The sequence below is a fragment of the Poecilia latipinna genome, unplaced genomic scaffold (genome assembly GCF_001443285.1).
Source record: "Poecilia latipinna isolate Pla-1442-1.1 unplaced genomic scaffold, P_latipinna-1.0 Scaffold2990, whole genome shotgun sequence".
Lineage (NCBI taxonomy): Eukaryota > Metazoa > Chordata > Actinopteri > Cyprinodontiformes > Poeciliidae > Poecilia > Poecilia latipinna.
In genome coordinates, this window is record NW_015115606.1 from 1 (window position 1) to 19632 (window position 19632).

Consider the following 19632-nt stretch of genomic DNA (forward strand, 5'->3'; position numbering starts at 1 on the left):
AGCACTCTTAACTGTCACACTGCACTGAGTCAAAAGAGCCAAACCTGTTCCCCCCATCGCCCGTGGGGGCGCTGCACCAAGAACTACTGAAGGAATCGACACAAAACCTCTGAAGAAGACCAGCGCAATTTCCTTCACAAAAAGTAAACAAAAGCGGAGCCGTGTCACAGGATTGTAGGATTTCTCCGTTTGTTCATCGCCTGTTAGTTCCTAACCCTGACGACTCTCCTGCAGGCGCCGTTTCTACAAACTATGTAAACTATTTTAATAATTAACTGACCTTGTTCTAAATTTAATAGCAATTGGAATATAGGTGACTGAACTAAAATTATTCCAAAGTGTATCGAGATGACAGTTGTTGACACTTACTGGGATAACCCGGAAGTACATTGAGGTTTTTATTGTTGATAAAGAACTAATGGCATTACTGTGAATATGTTTACTAATTAAGCAAACTGGTGGGTTTTGATGCAGTTCCAGACAGATTTACTTCTCTGGTATTAGACAAGGAAAATAGATGGCACACCTTGATGGGGGGGTTTATTCCTGATTTATTATTAGCAATTTTGTTGCACTTAAGTGTTTCAGCATCAAACTGATATAAATATTAGTCAGAAGACAACATGACTACCTTTTTTTGTCTTCTGTTTCAGATTCAAAATTCCTCCACAAATCTGATTGTCATTACCACACATCTCCACTAGGTGGAGCAGATTCACACCTTATCAGGTCTGATGTTTTTGTTTGATAAAACTTTGTTCACAAGATTTAAAAGGTTTATATTTACTGTGATTTCCGTTTTTGTTTAATTGTATAAATATTTTCTGCTTAAATGTAGTTTTTGATTTTTAAACAGTAACAGCGGTTTATCTTTGCTAAAATGTATAAAACATGTTTAAGCAGTAGAGTTAAAAAAAAATGATAAAAATGGGGGTGATTTCTAAGAAGCGGCATTTGTGGATTAAAAAACTGTAGCCAGGATTAAATTACCATAATTTGACTCTTCATCCTCTTTTAGAAGACTAAATTTATTATAGAAAAAACTTAAGTGTAATTAAATTTGTTACACAAGATCCAGTTTTGAAAATATTTTCAAAAAACATTTATTAAACTGGAACTAAAGTTCTGTTGTCTTAATATTTGACTCACAAAATGCACAAGGGTTTGTATTTATATTAAGTTTCCTTTCCAAAAATCATTAAAAGATTAAACTTCATACATAATTTTGACATGTTTTTATATAGAGAGAGAGTCAAAAATGTTTCACTTTTGAAAATTTTGAAATTCAAAAGTCTAAAATTTGCAAATTGCAAACTAAAAAATTTCCTTTTTGTTTTCTAGAAAATTTGATTTTTGGTAAAATAAAATAAAAAATAGCGGTTTTTCTGTATACAATACACACCGTTGTATTTAACTATTAATATGCATTACTTTTTAAAATAAAAAATTCAGGCAACACATTAAGTGAAAATGTGTTTTGTCAGCTTAAACCCATTTTTAACTTCACAAAACAAAGATAAAACAAATGTAACTTTCACTGTATAAATTAGGAATGGTTTAAAAAGTCAGTTACATCTTCAGCATCGATCAGGCTAATCAGGTAGTGTCCCACCGCAGCAGCCAATCAGAATCCAGTTCTCGTTGCTGGGCAGAGCAGCTGTTAAGAACTGAACTCTGATTGGCTGTCCTGTCTTCCTTTCAGTGACTCCTGAGCAGATGATGTCCCTGCGTCCATATGGCGGACCTTTGTGACTCTTGTCAACTTTAAAAGCTGCAGCCCGTCCCCCCTCCCCCTCCTGCTGCTGAATGGGGAGTCAACGCCATGCTGTCCTGCCTAAGCGTGCCTTTTGTTCCGCCTCCTCCGCTCACTCTCGGCTCCAGACTTTGTTTTGGGTGAAAGGATTCGTCTCAAAAGTCCCGGTCAGCCAGCAGCAGCTGCTCCGGACTGCGCCTTTATTCCCCACAAAGGAGAGGCGAGGCGGCCCCTCCCACCCCGCTTTCTGCTCTTTGTGTCCATTCATGAAGCAGCACAAGTGCTGCCTGCAGCTTTTCGGTCAGTTTTATTTTTGGCGAGTTGCACAAACAATGAATATCATAAAACTGCCTCAAAACTGCTCTTCAGTTTAGAGTCATGCCCCAATTTATTGTCTAAAGAATCAGAGAACATTTATGACTGGAGTCTTATGGCCGCTCTAAGAAACTAAACATAAAATTACGAGAATGAAATCATAGTATTAGGAGAATAAACTATTAAAATAGAGTCGTAGTATAAAGTAACATAACTTCTGTTTTAGCATAACTTCCTCTGTGGCTTTTGTTGTAATTAACTTTTAAGTACGATAAATCAATAATCCATAAATATTGATTTAAAAAGAAGTACTACTTCCATTGGCATTTAATTTTGCTTATAACATGAGGAAAGTGATTTGTAACAAATGAAATAATCTGCCCGTTACCTAGCAACCTCAGCGAAGTTCCGCCCATCACCTAGCAACCAAAGCCTAAGCCACACAAAATATGTTCATTACAATTTGTTTTGCACAAAATTATAGAGATTTTATTCTAGTTATTTAACTTATAAAGTGGCAAAAATAGATTGTTACAAGTGAAATAATCTGCCAGTGGAACTTGGAGTTTTCCATCAATATTATTTAATTTAAACAAGCTCCTATGTTTTGCTAAAAAAAGTGATCAGTTTTCTTATTTCAAGTTAATTCAAGATATTTGCACCAGAAACTTGGCTAAAAATTCTGTTTTTGCAGGGTACAAGAAACTTCAAAGATACAAAAGAAAGCCCCCAAATCTTTCACTTCTGGTTAAAAAATGTCATTTTTGCATGAATTCCTGGAGCGGTGAAAGTGCCAGTTGTTCCAAACTGACCCTCCCTGCTGAGAGCCAGTCGGGTTTGTTAATGTAATTAGTGATCAGGTTCATTATGAGCCACATCAGAGCCAGGAATTAGCATCAGCAGCTGCTGGCGGAGGAGCCGGCTGGTTCAACACACGTCTGGAAATGACAGCAGGAGATATTAACATGTTTATAAGGCAGATTAGCATTGCTAGCAGACAGGAAGTATCTGAAACGGCTGTTTTCGGCACTTTTATTCATCTGAAACAGAGACGTGCAAAAGGATTTACACTCAAACTTCTACAGATGATGCATAAATGTTCTTATGTAGCTAAAATAGCATCTAAAAATCTTTTGAAATTCATATCTTTAACTTGTTTTTATTGAGTAAAGTTTGAAGTTCTCTATAATAGTTTTTATTCTCACTAATCTTACCTTTCACTAATAACTTGGACCTATTTCTGCATAGAGATTTCCTGAATCACTTTTTTCATCCATTTATCCATCCTACGGTAGCCCAGAAGGATCAAGAAAAAGCCAAGGCCACGACTTAATTTATGCTAAAATTGATCTGATGCTAATGGAAGCTATGCTAAATCAAGAGTTTCAATACATGCTAGTATAGCTTTAGATTTAGCATAAAATCATTTTTGAAAAATAAATTCTGCTTTATGCTAAGATGAAGTTTATGATAAACTTGTTAGCCGTTTGCTGTTGCGTAGCACTTCAGAAACAAGCAATAGAAAACTTGTTTGGGCTCCAACAGATACATATTTTTGGGATTTTTGCAAAAATTTCTATTATTTTATTATATGAAAGACAAAATAAATACAGTTTGAGGATGTAGCACAATAAATAAAGTTTTGGACGGTGTATATTAATGCAAAGGAGAGTAAAAATTTGAAATTCTGTCCAGTTTGAGTTGATGTTTTGTGTTTTTTAGATGTTTGAGCCCAGTAGAGACTCTGGTAGCCCGTCGTTTCCATCTGCTGCTGTTTCTGCCTTTGTGTTGCTCAGCAGCAGCAGAGCTCTTAAAGCTAAAGGTGAAATGAAGGGCATTAGAGGTTGATCAGGAAGAGCAGCTCTGACTCAACACAGAAGTCTGTAGCTGTCAGCGCTCCATCCCCAGATGTACAGCTCCTGTTATACAATCAGATTAGAAAAGAGGAACTGCTCCTTTAAGGCAGAGTTTGCAGCTTAGTGAGGTGATGTAACCCTGACTTGGTGTTTCTGCTGACTCTTGCTGTTGGCCAGGATTAGGCTCTGAATGCATGAATGGCCGCCGGCTTGCGCCCGGCACACAGCCGCCTCTAAACGCTTTTCACCGCCTCATTAAACTGGAGGGCAATTGGTTGCTATGGAGATTTAAAGGACTCATTGAAAGGACTGTTTTCTCTTCTAAAACAAACAGATTCTCTAATTTTTTTTGCAACTTTTTTGTCTGATTGATCTCTAACACTGTTGTACAACAGCAGACAGAGGAAAAAGAATTTGACTTTTTTGAAAAATGAGTGTTTTCACAGAAACTTTTTTTTTTAACATAAACCTACAATGGCTCTAATATGCCTCTGTAGATTTGGTTTCTCCATTTCTTTGAACCTACATAAAGATGGATATGTGTCAAGTGTCTGAAGCTGAATGTGTGGGTGACCCAGCGGGGCGTTGACGCTGCAGCAGCTGTTAGAGCCTCAGTAGTGGCAGCAGCATGCAGGGCAGAGAGATTCCTGTTCAATCAAAGGCCTCAAAGATCTGAACGCCAAACTGGAGAGAAAAGAAAAGGCAGCGCGCGTCAGGAACCAAAGATCACATTCATTAAGTCGCTGCCTCAATAGAATCAACAAACAGGCAACTAAGTGCAACTAAATGCTGCTGGTGAAGGCAGAGCAAATAACGTGATAACTTAGTTAAACCAGGTCAGCATCTTGATAAAATGTAGTTAAAATGTATTAAAAAAACTTAATATCACTTCTTATTTAATTAAACTATATTGTCATTTCTGATACACTTTAGGTCAGTTGAATTTAATGAAATATTTGTGATTGTGACCCCAGAAAAAAAAAAAAATTAAAAGTAGATAAAACTGTTTAAGCTGTTGTTCATCTGAAGCATGATGGGTAAAAAAACAACCAATAAACCAAAGAAAATAAAATGATAAATAAAGACCATGGGCAGGCCCCAAATAACACTTAGATAAACTCTATTAGATATAGAACAGAAGTTAGCAAGAAAACTGAAAGTCAAGTTTTACAAGAAACGTGGATGGAAAAAATGTTTTAAAAAATAAATAAATAACAAATGTGGGCCTGAATCTAATGCTGCAGGAAAATGTTTGGTCATTTCCACATATGGTCCTCAAAGATTTAAAAAATTAAGAACTTAAAACAATGAAAATGGAGTAAAATAAGTAAATTGTATGTAATTGTAAAAAAGAAAAGTCAATGAGCAAAATTTGAATCAAAATTGTATTTATTCACACAAAAAAAACAATTGACAGAAACAAATTGACAACTTTTAACATATTTTTATGCCATTTGAAGTTAAGTAAAAATAAGTTGCATACTTCATTTTTCATGTTGTCTTTTCATATTCATTAAAAAGTAAAACAATTTTCTTATTTCTTCAGAATTTTATACACCAAATTTCTTTGTAGTAAAGGATTTTCAAAAAATAATTTTCCTTTAAAATGTGAATTTTTTTTAAGACTACATTTTAGACCATAGTTTCTGTCACTGTCTAACAGAGAAACCTTTGGAGAATTAAAAATATTCTCATCTGGATCAAAATATGGCAGAATATAAAGTAATTATGTCTTAATTGCAGTTATTTAAGAGAATAATGTGTTTATTTATACAGTTTAAATCAAAATTACTGCTTATTCAATTTTAAACTTTAACATCAAAATTTTATTTTTATGCTTCTAACATTTTATTGGGTCATATTCTAAAGTAAAATATTTAGATAAGACTAACAGATATTTTAGATTATTTCAAATTAATTAAAAAAATGTTAATCAGAATTTCAGGTAAAAAAAAAAAGCCAATGTTTTTTGGGTCCATATATTATTCAAAGTATTTTAATGCATTTATAAATAGTTTAACTGAGTCATTTCTCTAAGAGTTATTCAAAAGTAAAACTAAGCAAAAATCTACACAAAAATTGAGAAAAACATTTAAGAAACATTTTTATTCAGTCAATTTGCTACAAAGAACTAAGTTTTTCCTTTTTAAAACTAACCAAAAATCACCTAAAATGTAATTTTATCTCAGTTGAATTGTTTCAAATTTATATTTTAGAATTGCAGGAATTTTTCGTACAAATTTTATTAATTTTTTTATTGGCTTAACTTAATGTCATTTTCTAAAGTGAAACCTTTAGATTCGACTTTTCTAGATTAATTTTGTCATCGTTAAACTTCTAAAGTGAAACCTTTAGAGAATTAAGACAATTCTGGAAAGTGGGAAACATTTCCGCTGACTGCAACTGCTGCCATGTTGCTCAGCCGAAGACGAACATCTGAAAAGTCTCTTTCCAAGATGGCCGCTTCTTCCTCAGCACCGCTTCTTCTCCTGCTGCGCGTGCTTCTGCGTGGCGACGTTCGCTCCGTGGGAACCACGGGACGCAGAACTCGCCTCTTCTCCTCCCTCTCCAAACCTCATCCGCACAAAGAATGAGGGTCGACGGTGTGCCGCCCCCCGCTGCGTGCCCGGCCTTGTTCGCAGAAAGAACCAGGCTCATCTTGGCACGGACGGCTGCGGGGGGCGGCGGCGGCGGTGCCGGCGCCGTGCTAGCCCGGGCATGCTAGCTCCTCAGGAGCGCCCAGGAAAGAACCGGAAACAGAATCATCCCGGTCGGGATGAGGATTTCCAGGTGTGAACGGATCAGGTGAGCGGCAGAGAGCCGGGTCAGCGCTCCGGGAGGCTGATCTCAGGAACCCAGTCGTTCAGCCGCCGGCTCTCCTCGCAGAACAGGTGCAGCTTCTCCAGAGCCGGGTCGTCCCAAGACCCATCGGCCGGGTTCTGTTGGAGCGACAGGAGGAGCGTTAGCAAGGAAACAGCTGCTGAGCAGGGCCGGAGCTACAAGGCTCACAAAGGGGCCATAACAACAAAAATATGGGGGGTGAGGGGGTATCCTACTGTTAGCATCTATATTGAAAATCAGCTACAAGTGTTGGAATTTATTAGTTTCAGGTGGGAAACAAAATGGCCGACTCCAAATTCTGACTCATTGATTGGTGTAAAAAAAATATACTAAATTTAAAGAAAAGTCATGAAACAAATTGATGATTAATGATACAGAACTTCAGCTTTAAGTAAAAATTTGATTTAATTCTCAGGGCAGAAATGTGTACAAGATCAAATCAAGCATTGAATGGACTATAATGCAATGAGGCTAACAATTTAAAAAAAAAAATTTAAAAAATTGATTTTGGACTGTGATAAGTGTTCTGATAGGTCGACGACAAAGGTAAGTTTGCAGAAATGTATTTGTCCAAACTAAATTAATTCAGCCCAGTCACATTTTTGAGTGTAAATATGAAACATTCTGTAAGTTTCACCTCATTTCCTCCTATTTAATTTGTATTTATCAGAAATTTAATGTAATATTGTTGGGCCGCCAGCCCCCGGAGTCCACCCCGTCGTTCCGCCCCTGGTCGTACCGTAATCAGGACGCAGTGCGCGTCTTCCTGCTTGTCTCCGATGATGTCGGCCAGACGCTGCGTGTCGCTGACTCTGACGATGCTGATGTCGTTGTCGAAGCAGAAGGACTGGATCAGGGTGAAGTGGATCTGCAGGGCCACGTCCCACTGGAACTGCTCGTCTGTGGCCAGGACGCAGAACGACACGCTGTCTGGGTCTCTGTGGACAGAAAACGCTCTTCCTGTTAGCAGCTGCTGGGAAAAACTCACACAGGATGCATGAAAAAGCAAGAAAAATGAAAGTTTTCTCACTCTGTCATTATCTTAGCGCTTTCGTAGACGCCAACAGTCAGTCGGTGTTCGCTCTGAGCGCAGACCAATGCTTCCTTCAAGGACTTTCCAGGAGACTTCATGGTTTGTTAGGCTCAGAACGTGAAGAGGAAATAATTTGAACTTCCTAAAAGAGTCAGTGGGCTTTTATACGGCGGAGCCGGCACGCGTTCACTGCCTGATTGGTTCCCTTCAGGACAAAAGCAACAACCGACTGCGTTCCCCTCCCCACCCTGAGGGACGCGTGCCTTTAGAAAACTCAGAAAGTCAGTCGGCTCCTGTCCAAAAGGGTTTAGACATAGAAACTGTCACTTCTAAGTTATTCATGTAAAAAACCACAGGAGTCACTGCAGCTAAAGCTTTGAAATGATCAATTTAAAAAGCAAGAATCACTATGGGGTGCCAAAACTTTCTGCAGCTTTTATGGAAACAAAACTGAAGTCAATATCTTTGGATCTAAATAACAATCTAGTCAGTTATTACAACTAGAAACTAGCCTGAACCTTCAGAGCCACATAAAGACAGTCACAAAGTCAGCCTTCTATCACCTGAAGAACATCTCCAGGATTAGAGGACTGATGTCTCAGCGCGATCTAGAGAAACTCATCCATGCGTTTATCTTTAGCCGCATTGATTCCTGCAACAGCGTCTTCACAGGTCTGACTAATAAATCAATCAAACAGCTGCAGCTGATCCAGAAGCTGCTGCTGCTGTTCTCACTAAAACCAGGAAGATAGAGACATAACACCAGTTTTAAAGTCCCTACACTGGCTCCCTGTAGCTCAAAGAATAGACTTTAAAATACTGTTGTTAGTTTATAAATCACTGAACGGTTTAGCACCACAATACATTAAAGATCTGTTATTGCTGTACCAACCGTCTAGACCCCTCAGGTTCTGGTTCTGGTCTAAAAAGAACCAGAACCAAACCTGGAGCAGCAGCATTCAGGTTCTATGCACCACAAATCTGGAACAAACTTCCAGAAAACTGTAAAACAGCTGAAACACTGAGTGCCTTTAGGGTTAGGGTTAGGGGGTTGGTTTGAAACGTAATCAATGAAACAATCAATCTGATGTGTAATGGCTTGAGAAAATGTAATATTTCAATTGATTTTTGTGTTTTTATGAAGTGAATATATTTGAAATGTCTTGTTGCTGAAATGTGTGAAACAAATAAACTGATTGGTTGTGTAACTCTATAATCAGCGCCCCCTACTGGTGGAGGTATTTAAAGCTTCAAATAGAGTGAGAACAGAGTTTCCACGGTAACATCTCCGTGGGTATTTCCACAGCGTGTTTTCTCCCTTTAAGGATCAGGAAGTGCCACGCGCCGCTGCTCCGTCCGGGCGCGTGGCATCTGGGGGCGGCGGGTCACGTGCTCTCTTCTCCTTTATCAGCGCTGCGGAGGGACACCATCTGTCCCGAGTGGGGGGGGGGGGGGGCGGACAAAGGCAGCACCTGCTGAGCCTCGGGAGTCAAACAACCCGCAGACATGCAGCCGCAGCGCTGCGGTGCCGCAACTTCTCCATCAGATTAGAGGCGCAAACGGAGCAGATGTGCAGCCGCAACAAAAGCTGTGGCTCGATGTGCACGCGCCCCGCCTGTTGCCATGAAAGCTGATCCTTTCTGCAGCAGAACCGTGTCCGGATCAGTCGGGATGAGCCGAATCATCCCTGGAGGAGTGGGCAAAGAGTGGGCAAAAAGAAAGGTGGAAGAATGAGTTCAAGTTTCACAGAGTGGTGAAAAAATAAAATGACTAGAAAACAAGAGAGTGAAGAAATGAACTGAAGAGTTTCATTTTAACTCCAGAATATAAGGTTTGCAGCATTTGGGTTGATACGTCAAAAATTCTTTAATATTAGCAATAATCACCGTTAAACTCTTTTAAGGAGAAGTAAAAGCAGTTTTGCCAGTTTGGTGGCGCCAAACAAAAGTGGAACAAATTATCTTTAGTTGGCTTTTTTTTTTTAGCTTTATGTCACTAAAAACTGGGACGGAAACTAATTTTTTTATATATTTGGCGCCCCTCCACCGGCGCCCCAGCATAGTTTTACATGGTGTGGAACTAAGGCTGCCGGTAAATAAAACATGTTTACACCCCAAACTAAAACGACCTCCGGCTTCAGGGTAAAACGGTTCGGACCCATTTCTCCTGTTTGGAGTTTAAATTTAATCAAAACTCAGACAACAGGCTGCAGAATTTGGAGGATCGCAGACAAAAGATGGCCGAACCCCTGGAGGGGGTCTGCGGGTCAAACCACGACCCCCCTCTCCGTTCATAGCGACAGTTCTCCATCTGCCGCAGAACAATAGCGCTGAATCAATCAGCGCCAACCTGTGCGCCCCTCCTCAGCTATTCATGCGGCAGCAGGCGAGCCGCACGCAAGATGCGGGTTTCACTGAATGTATGCAAATTAAAAAAGGGCAAATATGGGGGAGAATTTGCGCTATTGGTGCCCGAATAAGCGTGCGTAAAAGTGAAATCAGCATCCACGATAAAGTACACCTTGAAATTTGATTTATTTTTGACTCATTTTATTGAGATCTAATGTGACGAAGTGGATCTTTACTCTGAAACGAACTAAAATCCTGTTTAATTTGGTTTCAAAAAAGATTTTTACTGATGTTTTCCATCCGATAGAGATAATCTAATCTATTCTGAGTTAAAGTTTGGACCTCTAAATGCGTAAAACCGCAAAAAGATCGTAAAGAAAAACAAAACACACTCAAAAACTCTTCAAATTCTCCAAATTTAAACTCTCTGTGGTGAGTTTAAAAGTGCGTGTCAAAGTTTCTCTGATGTAAATAAACGGACAGCTGATGAGCCACGTGGAGTTTGCTCAGTTCTGGCACGCGCTGCGCATTTGCATTTGTATGGAGGAGATAAGGAGGGGGAGGGGTGATAAAAAGTGGGGCTTCTGTGAAAACAATGCGGGTGGTTTTAAGGTCCGCTTCTAGTCCACAGATGGTCCGGTCCACCTGCGCCGCAGCGTGGGGGCGGGGCTTCTCACTTCCGGCTCCATCTGAGCAGCAAACCTGCAAACATGAAGAGACGAGCTGGAAACAGGCGATGTGGAGCATTTAAGACAAGCAAAACACACTTAAGGCCGTCACTAAAGAATAAAAATGACAGAATTCTGTTTTATTTTTGTGAATTTTATGAATGCATGATGTAGGAAAGTTTTAGTCTTTGCAGAAATCCGCAACAGTTTCACTTTAAACTGTTTCCATTCTGCAGAAAACTTGATGATCTTTTGTCTGATCCCCCATGAATGCACCGATTTGGTTGCATGTTTATTGCAAAACGACAATTTTGCACTTCTGGTTGTCATTTGAACTTTTAAAAAAATGTTTTATTTTTGTAAATTTTATAAATGCATGAAGTGGAAAAGTGAAGCTGTTGTGGATTCCTGCAAAAACTAAAACTTGAAACTGTTTCCATTCTGCAGAAACTTCATAGTTTCCTTTTGTTTGACTCCATCAGTGCAAAGATTTGGTTGATTTTAAGACAAAATGACAACATCAAGCATCTGTTTGTCGTTTGGGATTAAAAATTAGATAAATTCGTTTCATATTTTGTTAATTTTTTTGAGTGCATGAAGTGGGAAAGTGAAGCTTCTGCTCAAACTAAAACTTGAAACCTAAATATTTTCCTTTTGTTTGCGTGCAGAAGGGGAGCGCGCGTGACCCCCATCAATCTGCCACGAGCCAAAGTGTGACAAAAGCATTATCACATCAATGCGCCTATCAGCCGCAGCCAATCAGCGCGCGCCGCTTTCTCTGCGCCGCACGAGCTGCGGGGCTATAAAAGCAGCTGCGTGAAGCCGCTCCGCTCCAAACGCTCTTCCTCCTCCTGGAATATCCTCATCCTCACCGACTGCATCATGACTTTTGAAGAGGTTCTGATCCAGAAGCCCGCCGAGCGCGCTCAGTGCGCAGGCGCAGCCCTGGAAGAAGTTCTGGTCTCGGCTAAAGACAACCAGTCTCTCACCGTGGGAGTCTACGAGTGCGCCAAAGTCATGAACCTGTAAGTTTGGAGATCCGCTGATGGTCGGTTTGGTTCCCGACCCGATCTGACCCGGTTTGTTTCCACAGAGACCCGGACAGCGTGTCGTTCTGCGTCCTGGCCACAGACGAGCAGTTCCAGTGGGACGTGGCCCTGCAGATCCACTTCACCCTGATCCAGTCCTTCTGCTTCGACAACGACATCAGCATCGTCAGAGTCAGCGACACGCAGCGTCTGGCCGACATCGTCGGAGACAAGCAGGAAGACGCGCACTGCGTCCTGATTACGGTACGACCAGGGGCGGAACGACGGGGTGGACTGCGGGGGGCTGCAGCCCTACAATAATACATCAATGTTGTGATAAATACACATTAAACTGGAGGAAATGAGCTGAAACTTACAGAATATATTTAATTTTTACACTTAAAAGGTGTGACTGGGCTGAATAAATTTATTGTTAGCTTAAGACATATTTTGGCCAAATTAATTTCTGCAAACCTATCAGAACACTGATAGGTTTGCAGAATCAAATTTTTTACATTTCCAAAAAATGTTAACATTACAGCCCATTTATTGCTTGATTTTATCTTCTACACATTTCTGCTCCAAGAATTAAATCAAATTTTTACTTAAAGCTGAAGTTCTTAATGTATTCTAATTATATTAATCACCACTCTCTCCATTATTTTTTTTAAGTTAGTATATTTTTTATACCAATCAATGAGTCAGAATTTGGAGTCGGCCATTTTGTTTCCCACCTGAAACTAATAAATTCCAACACTTGTAGCTGATTTTCAATATAGATGCTAACAGTAGAAAACCACCTCCCCATATTTTTGTTGTTATGGCCCCTTTGTGAGCCTTGTAGCTCCGGCCCTGCTCAGCAGCTGTTTCCTTGCTAACGCTCCTCCTGTCGCTCCAACAGAACCCGGCCGATGGGTCTTGGGACGACCCGGCTCTGGAGAAGTTGCACCTGTTCTGCGAGGAGAGCCGGCGGCTGAACGACTGGGTTCCTGAGATCAGCCTCCCGGAGCGCTGACCCGGCTCTCTGCCGCTCACCTGATCCGTTCACACCTGGAAATCCTCATCCCGACCGGGATGATTCTGTTTCCGGTTCTTTCCTGGGCGCTCCTGAGGAGCTAGCATGCCCGGGCTAGCACGGCGCCGGCACCGCCGCCGCCGCCCCCCGCAGCCGTCCGTGCCAAGATGAGCCTGGTTCTTTCTGCGAACGAGGCCGGGCACGCAGCGGGGGGCGGCACACCGTCGACCCTCATTCTTTGTGCGGATGAGGTTTGGAGAGGGAGGAGAAGAGGCGAGTTCTGCGTCCCGTGGTTCCCACGGAGCGAACGTCGCCACGCAGAAGCACGCGCAGCAGGAGAAGAAGCGGTGCTGAGGAAGAAGCGGCCATCTTGGAAAGAGACTTTTCAGATGTTCGTCTTCGGCTGAGCAACATGGCAGCAGTTGCAGTCAGCGGAAATGTTTCCCACTTTCCAGAATTGTCTTAATTCTCTAAAGGTTTCACTTTAGAAGTTTAACGATGACAAAATTAATCTAGAAAAGTCGAATCTAAAGGTTTCACTTTAGAAAATGACACTAAGTTATTGACATAAAAAAACCTAATAAAATTTGTTTTAATTTTTTTTTTTTAAAAAATGCCTTTAATTCTGATGTAACTGAAAATATAATCTGAAACAATTTAACCAAGATAAAATGAGATTTTAGGCGTTTTTGATTAGTTTTAGACTGTATAACTTGTTTTAAGAAGTTTTTGCTTAATTTTACCCTTAAGATCTGGACCAGAATGTTTTCTCCTTTTTTTACCTGCAATTCTGATTTAATATGAAGTTATTTAACCAGGATAAAATTGATTTTGAGCTGATTTTGATTTAAAATGCAAAACTTGTATGAAGAATGTTGCTTTTTTTTGCATAGTTAAAAAGAATTTGAATTTGAAAACACTGTAAAAAAAAACTGATGTGTTTTAAACTGGTTAGAAATAATAGTTTTGTACGTTTCTAAGTGAAAAATGCTGAATAAAATCCTTGAAGATGAATTTCTGGTTTTCACTTTTTGGGTGAATAAAGCTCCGTTCTTCACGGATCAGTGGCTTCGCTCCCTGATGCGTCGCCTTCATCTGCATTTCTATGCTTCTCCACACAATAGCTGCTGCGCACAGAGGGCCCTTTGTCTGGGCTGCAGATGTCTCCGGGGCCACGCCGCGCCATCTGCCGCCCGGGTCAGAGGGGTCAGGTGGGCGGAGTCAGGCTGAGGGAAGAAAGAGAAACCAGAGGGAGGGTTCGGTCCGGCCAGGTGCTGCTGTTTACCAAACTTTTACCAACTGTGTGACAGTAAACAGATCAGATGTTTGGGGCCCTGCAGGGGCCACCTGCTCCACACCAACCAGGCTGGAAAAACACAGAATGAAACTTTCACTTTTACTGCATATTCCTGGGCTTCCTCACATTTTTATGACGGTGCCTTACGAAAAGAAAAATTCATAAGTTGATTTGGAAATTTTCAAGCAATTTTTTTTTCTAGAAATCAACTTTTGACATTTATGCATCAAAGCAAATGGTCCATGAGTGAAAAAAAAAACCCTCAGAAAACATTTGCAAGAAAGAGACTCAGGGATTTTCTAGGAAATAAATAGGAAGTTTAAGATCTCAGCAGTTTCAGAAGTTTATTTCTAGAAAAGAATTGCTTGAAATATTACAAATCAACTTTTGAAACCTAGAAATTTTTAATCTCAGAAATTTCCGAGGTTTTTTCTCTTTTCTCGCTAATATTTTCTTGCCGAGAGGACTATGGGCCATTTATAATGATGTGTAACCATGGCAACAGTGCATTTTGGGTTTTTACAACTAATTACAGCTGGTTTGCATTTTAGAAGCTCTGCCAATACCTGAGCTGCTACTTACTGACCGTACAGTTAAACAGATTTAAAGAGGAGCAGCAAAAGCAAAGGAGCAGGATTAGCAAAGCCAGCTAACAACTGATGATGTCATCCAGAAAATGCTATGTCTCTGCCATCCAGATACTGAGCTGTTAGTCAGAGGTATCTTCAGATTCCCTGCGAGACTGACTGCTACTGGAGATCATTCCTGTCCACAACATCAGTTTGGATTTCTGAACTTAATTCCTTGTAGCACTTTTTGTTGGACTGTCAACATTTAAACAAAATGGTTTTGAAAAAAGAAAAAAAAACATTTCAAATTTCAGGTTTCACCTTTGACCTCACATTCATTTTATTTCTTGTTTTTCAGGCACTTTCACATAAATAATGACAGAAAAGTTTCCAGCACTGAACTCAGTATAAAACATGAATCTAAGCAAAGTGGAAGCTGTTAAAGGAGAGATGTTGAAGGTTTTCGTTCTTCCATTTGGGTCTCAAATGTTTCTAAAAACAAACCAGAGCACTTAAAAAAAACACCAGCCATTTGTTGGCAATTTTTTTCTTGGGTCTGGAAGGAAAAAACTTCCTGAATGTAACTTCTCAGATCGTTACGTAGCAAAAAAGAAAGACATGATTGGTCCATGATTGGGCTGTGCAGGAGGCTCCACTTCTGCTTTTCAAAGATGTTCTGTTGTATAATTGTGGATCTGTTTGCGGCCATTTTCAGGTGCAGGTGTAAACGTTGAGTTGGGGGCGTGGCCAGCAGCTTGTCTGGATTGAAAGACTAAACTCTCGTTATCTAGGAATGATTTGATTAGGCCGCAGACCGACCCGTAGTGGTCCGTTATGACAGCACACAGAACTTGGAGGTGTGCCTGAGGCCCCTGTAGGCCCGCAGCCCCTCCCTCTTGGGGTCCCTGACCACACCGCGGACCACGGGCAGCGAGTCGCAGCCCCACCTCTTCTGCGTGCGGTGCAGCAGGATGCGGTAGACGCCGGTGACGGGGCTGCGGCTGTCCGTCAGCTGGTGGTTGCGGAGGTGTTCGGCGGTGAAGCCCAGCTCCTCCAGGGCGCTCCGCACCTCCTCCTCCACCTCCTCGTCCTCCTGGTTCCCGCGCTCCGACTCCAGCAGGCTCTGCAGCGGGCCGGGCGGCTCCGGCGGCGCCAGCGCCCAGGGGAACTCCACAGGCAGCAGCCAATCGCAGCCCAGCATCTGGTCCACGGCGTAGCGCTCGGCGGCGAGCGGCTTCAGGATGCCCCTGATGAGCCGCTGGCAGGGGCCCGGCACCCAGGGCGGGATGGCGTAGCTGGCCTCCATGATGCAGCGCCGCAGCTTGCCCATGGTGTCGGCCCGGAACGGCATGGTGCCGGTCACCATGAAGAACAGCAGGACCCCCATGGCCCAGACGTCCACCGGCGGGCCCAGGTAGCTGTCGTCCCTGAACAGCTCCGGGGCGGCGTACGGCGGCGAGCCGCAGAACGTGTCCAGCGCGCTGCCGCGGCTCGCCACGCGCGTGCTGAAGCCAAAGTCGGCGACTTTGACGCAGCCGGCGGAGGTGAACAGAACGTTCTCCGCTTTCAGGTCGCGGTGGATGATGTTCAAGTTGTGCTGAAGGGGAAACAGAGACGGGTTGGACTGGTTCTGCAGATCCAGAACTGGTTGGACTGGAAGGATAATATTGATGTTTTAACTTTTACTCTAAAACTGCCAATTAGATAAACATGTTTGATGTCAAATCATAGCCTACATATTCTGAACAATAAAAATCATCTATTTTCTTGATTTTGTGTTTCTGTTTCCTGGTGGACATTTTTCAAAATGGCTGCCGTGGTTGCAATGGATGTGTGATGCTACAAGAACTGATTGGCTGATGTAGCTGCAGGAAGCTAAATGTCACATTGAGTAACTCTAATGTTGTTTTCATTGTTTTCAGCTTTAGCATTAGCATCCAATAAACACCATACTGGTTTAGCAATTTAGCATTAGCAGAACTATTGTTTATGATTAGCGGTTTAGGGTTAGCCACTGATTGGTTCTTATGTTCCTATAAACAGTTGGAGCAAAAGGTTTCTGAAGAATCGCCCACCATGTACTTGACGGCAGAGAGGATCTGGGCGAAGGTGATCTTGCTGGTGTTGTCGCACAGCTTCCCCTCGCTGCAGATCCGGTTGTGCAGATCTCCTCCTCCGGCGTACTCCAGCACCAGGAAGAGGCGGCTGGGCGTCTCCACCACCTCGTACAGCCGGATCACGTTGGGGTGCTGCAGGCACTCCATGCTGCTGATCTCCCTGGACAGCAGCTGCTGGGTCTGGGAGTCCAGCCGCGTCCGGTCCAGGATCTTCAGAGCCACTTTGTCTGTTTGCAGGACAACAAGAGTAGAGGAGCAGCAGACAGATTAATAAAAATGGAAAAAATCAAGATGGCTGCCACGGTCATCAAGGAAATGGTGCCAATATTTACCACAGATGAATAATTTTGTGTCAAGTGAAATGATTGGACCCATATTATCCATCTTTTTTTTGATTTTTCAAGATGGCCACCGTGGTTGTCATTGGAAATTTTTGCTTTAACATTGCCAAACAGATGGATGGGTTTCATAGCCTACATGTTTTGAACAACAACAATCATACATATTTTCTTGATCTTGTTTCTTTTTACTGGTGGATATTTTTCAAAATGGCTGCCATGGTTGTAATGCACAACATATTTATGTCCATAGTAGTTATGTACACTACTAACCAAAGAGTTAGCTTCACTCACCACTAAAATTTAACGCTACACTCCAAAACACATGAAAAAGTTAGCAGAAGCTAATGCTAACCATTAAGATGACTGTCACATGGTATGTTTAACTTATTACCAAAGTTGAAAAGTAATAATATGTAGCAAAATCAGAAAAGCTGATTGTGAAGAAAGAAACAGGCTGAGACAAAAAGTTCATCCAAAATATTAAAACATTTTACTGTAATAAATGGTTTAAAAATGGCGGCCATCTTGAAAAATGATAGTCATCTTGAAATTCAAGAGGCTAATGGACAATATTAAATGCTAATTGCTAATATATCCACACTTGACAGATAGCAGGTGAGGTTCTGATGGTACCTTTGGTCAGGGCGTGGAACGCCAGTTTGACCCTGGAGAAAGTCCCGTAGCCGATCTCCCCTCTGACCTTGTAGAAGCCCACCCTGCGGCCGATGATCAGCTCCTTGATGGTCTTCTCGTCTTTGCACATGGCCGCCGTCAGCTTCTGCAGCGGCGTGAGGCGCGGCGCGTCGTTGGGCCGCTCCTCCTCATGGCCGCCGTCCGAGCTGTCCGTCAGGCTGTACAGGCTGTGGCTCAGCCTGGTGCGGGTCAGCTGGTACTGGCTTCCAGGCATCGCTGCGAAACAGACACCAGAGGACTCAGAACAACCCTGGAGCCGTGCAAAAGTCTTAAACCACCCAACATTTCTGTTTGTTTTAATGCAAAACAGCCAGAAAAATAACTTTTGGAACTTTGTTCACATGTTGTTTATCTTAATATATCATGTATAGAAGACATTTATCAGTCTTAATATAATCTAGTTCAAGGTTAAGATCATTTACAGAGTTTTTCAGCAGAACTCCATGTAATTCACACTCTGACCACTAGATGGTATCAATCACTTCTAATATGAGAGTCATATGAATCAACCAATAAAGAGTATTTACACACCATCTTGTATGTATTGATAACAAAATAGGTATGATGCTAATTAGCATCACTCGTCCATAGAGGAATACAGTTCCTTTTGTGATTATTTTTGGAATCAGATCCATTAATAATCCCACAGGCTTCCAAGTTTTTACAACCAGGTTAAAAGTAAAGATCTCACCAGCTGTCCAAACCGCCCGTCTTCTTCAGAACATGGCCGTGGATGGAGTCCTCTCCAAACAGTCCGGTCCAGACGGACCCAGAGAACCAGAACCTTCTCACATGCTGAGGTCAGAGCATCACCGCCTCCACCCGTTTCCTCTCCAACAGAGAGCTGAGACTGTCGACCCAACACACGGCAGACAGGTGAGGAGGAGGAGGCTGAGACGACGCCACAGGCCACGCCTCTTCATCCCTCCAGCAATGGACAGCGGCCAAGATGGTGTCCATGATCGCTAATCCTGTTTGAGTTCAACTCTGACCCGCTACATTTAAACCGAAACAAACAAAAGCTTCTGGTTCTGTCTGTATTTTATGTTTTTAATCATCAGAATGTGGGATATTTATGCAGACTGAGGTCAGGTGGGAGGAAATGAGGCGTTTCATTCCCTGGAGGCTCGGTTGAAGATGAACCGTTATGCAACGGCATTAGCCGATGTTCTCGTCCAGATTAGAGGACAGTCCAGTTTAGAGCGCGGCTGCAGAGCAGAGATAAACAGATTAGAGGGAACAAGATCAGAACCTGGCTGGAGAGCAGCTCATTCAGGTGGGAACACCTGAGCAGCAACGTGGCTCCGCCGACAATTAACTCATCGTTTAGTTCGTCTGAACAATCAAATAATATGACGATTAACCAGGTTAATAAGTGGCCACATCCTGCATGTTTTACCTTTGGACACTGAAAGAAAAAAAATACAATTACAGATTAATTACTAAATAGCAAAAGGTGCTAAATAATTTCTTTCCTTTTTTTAAATTTGAACCAGGTGAAGCTAAACGGCCACTTCAAGAGTTCTGATTAAAACATGGGTACAAATAAAGGTGTTTTTTCCATCTGAAATGTCAAATATGAATATACATACATTATATATATTGAACAGTTTTGACTTAATTACTGCTTTGAATGTTGGTTTGTCAATAAATTATCCTTTTTAGAGCCTGATACTCAAATTTAGTAATCAATTAATTGATTATCATCTCTAATTAGTCAAATTATAGATCATATTTCTCAGCAGTGTGTCCTGAATC

At 41.8% G+C, this 19632-nt stretch overlaps 3 protein-coding genes and 1 long non-coding RNA gene across 4 annotated transcripts; 2 read left to right on the forward strand and 2 right to left on the reverse strand.

The window, feature by feature from the left end:
- Window positions 1–46: 46 nt before the first annotated feature.
- LOC106939810 (uncharacterized) lies at window positions 47–2500 on the forward strand. The gene is made up of 3 exons (XR_001422919.1): window positions 47–254; window positions 654–729; window positions 1703–2500. It is a non-coding gene; the product is annotated as an uncharacterized LOC106939810 (long non-coding RNA).
- A 3625-nt stretch (window positions 2501–6125) lies between these two features.
- On the reverse strand, window positions 6126–8357 carry LOC106939815 (growth arrest and DNA damage-inducible protein GADD45 gamma-like). Its single transcript, XM_015022358.1, has 3 exons — window positions 7796–8357; window positions 7505–7703; window positions 6126–6863 (listed from the first exon to the last, which is right to left on the reverse strand). Exons 1-3 carry the CDS (start codon window positions 7894–7896, stop codon window positions 6750–6752), a joined length of 414 nt encoding a protein of 137 aa, XP_014877844.1. The 5' UTR covers window positions 7897–8357; the 3' UTR covers window positions 6126–6749.
- Window positions 8358–10946: 2589 nt separating this feature from the next.
- LOC106939814 (growth arrest and DNA damage-inducible protein GADD45 gamma-like) lies at window positions 10947–13871 on the forward strand. Its single transcript, XM_015022357.1, has 3 exons — window positions 10947–11839; window positions 11908–12106; window positions 12744–13871. The coding sequence occupies exons 1-3, from the start codon at window positions 11697–11699 to the stop codon at window positions 12855–12857; spliced, it is 456 nt and encodes a 151-aa protein (XP_014877843.1). The 5' UTR covers window positions 10947–11696; the 3' UTR covers window positions 12858–13871.
- Window positions 13872–15054: 1183 nt separating this feature from the next.
- On the reverse strand, window positions 15055–19330 carry nim1kb (NIM1 serine/threonine protein kinase). Its single transcript, XM_015022348.1, has 4 exons — window positions 18566–19330; window positions 17815–18090; window positions 16799–17067; window positions 15055–16320 (listed from the first exon to the last, which is right to left on the reverse strand). The coding sequence occupies exons 2-4, from the start codon at window positions 18086–18088 to the stop codon at window positions 15556–15558; spliced, it is 1308 nt and encodes a 435-aa protein (XP_014877834.1). The 5' UTR covers window positions 18089–18090; window positions 18566–19330; the 3' UTR covers window positions 15055–15555.
- Window positions 19331–19632: the final 302 nt, after the last annotated feature.

What these genes read in the sequence shown, in the direction of transcription:
- LOC106939815 (XM_015022358.1), bottom strand. Translation starts at nt 7,896, where the DNA reads ATGAAGTCTCCTGGAAAGTCCTTGAAGGAAGCATTGGTCTGCGCTCAG. An exon ending in AGCGCTAAGATAATGACAGA is followed by an intron (nt 7,704 to 7,795) that starts GTGAGAAAACTT and finishes TTCTGTCCACAG; the next exon opens with AGACCCAGACAGCGTGTCGT. An exon ending in CGCACTGCGTCCTGATTACG is followed by an intron (nt 6,864 to 7,504) that starts GTACGACCAGGG and finishes TCGCTCCAACAG; the next exon opens with AACCCGGCCGATGGGTCTTG.
- LOC106939814 (XM_015022357.1), top strand. Translation starts at nt 11,697, where the DNA reads ATGACTTTTGAAGAGGTTCTGATCCAGAAGCCCGCCGAGCGCGCTCAG. An exon ending in TGCGCCAAAGTCATGAACCT is followed by an intron (nt 11,840 to 11,907) that starts GTAAGTTTGGAG and finishes TTGTTTCCACAG; the next exon opens with AGACCCGGACAGCGTGTCGT. An exon ending in CGCACTGCGTCCTGATTACG is followed by an intron (nt 12,107 to 12,743) that starts GTACGACCAGGG and finishes TCGCTCCAACAG; the next exon opens with AACCCGGCCGATGGGTCTTG.
- nim1kb (XM_015022348.1), bottom strand. Translation starts at nt 18,088, where the DNA reads ATGCCTGGAAGCCAGTACCAGCTGACCCGCACCAGGCTGAGCCACAGC. An exon ending in GTTCCACGCCCTGACCAAAG is followed by an intron (nt 17,068 to 17,814) that starts GTACCATCAGAA and finishes TCCTGCAAACAG; the next exon opens with ACAAAGTGGCTCTGAAGATC. An exon ending in TCTCTGCCGTCAAGTACATG is followed by an intron (nt 16,321 to 16,798) that starts GTGGGCGATTCT and finishes TTTCCCCTTCAG; the next exon opens with CACAACTTGAACATCATCCA.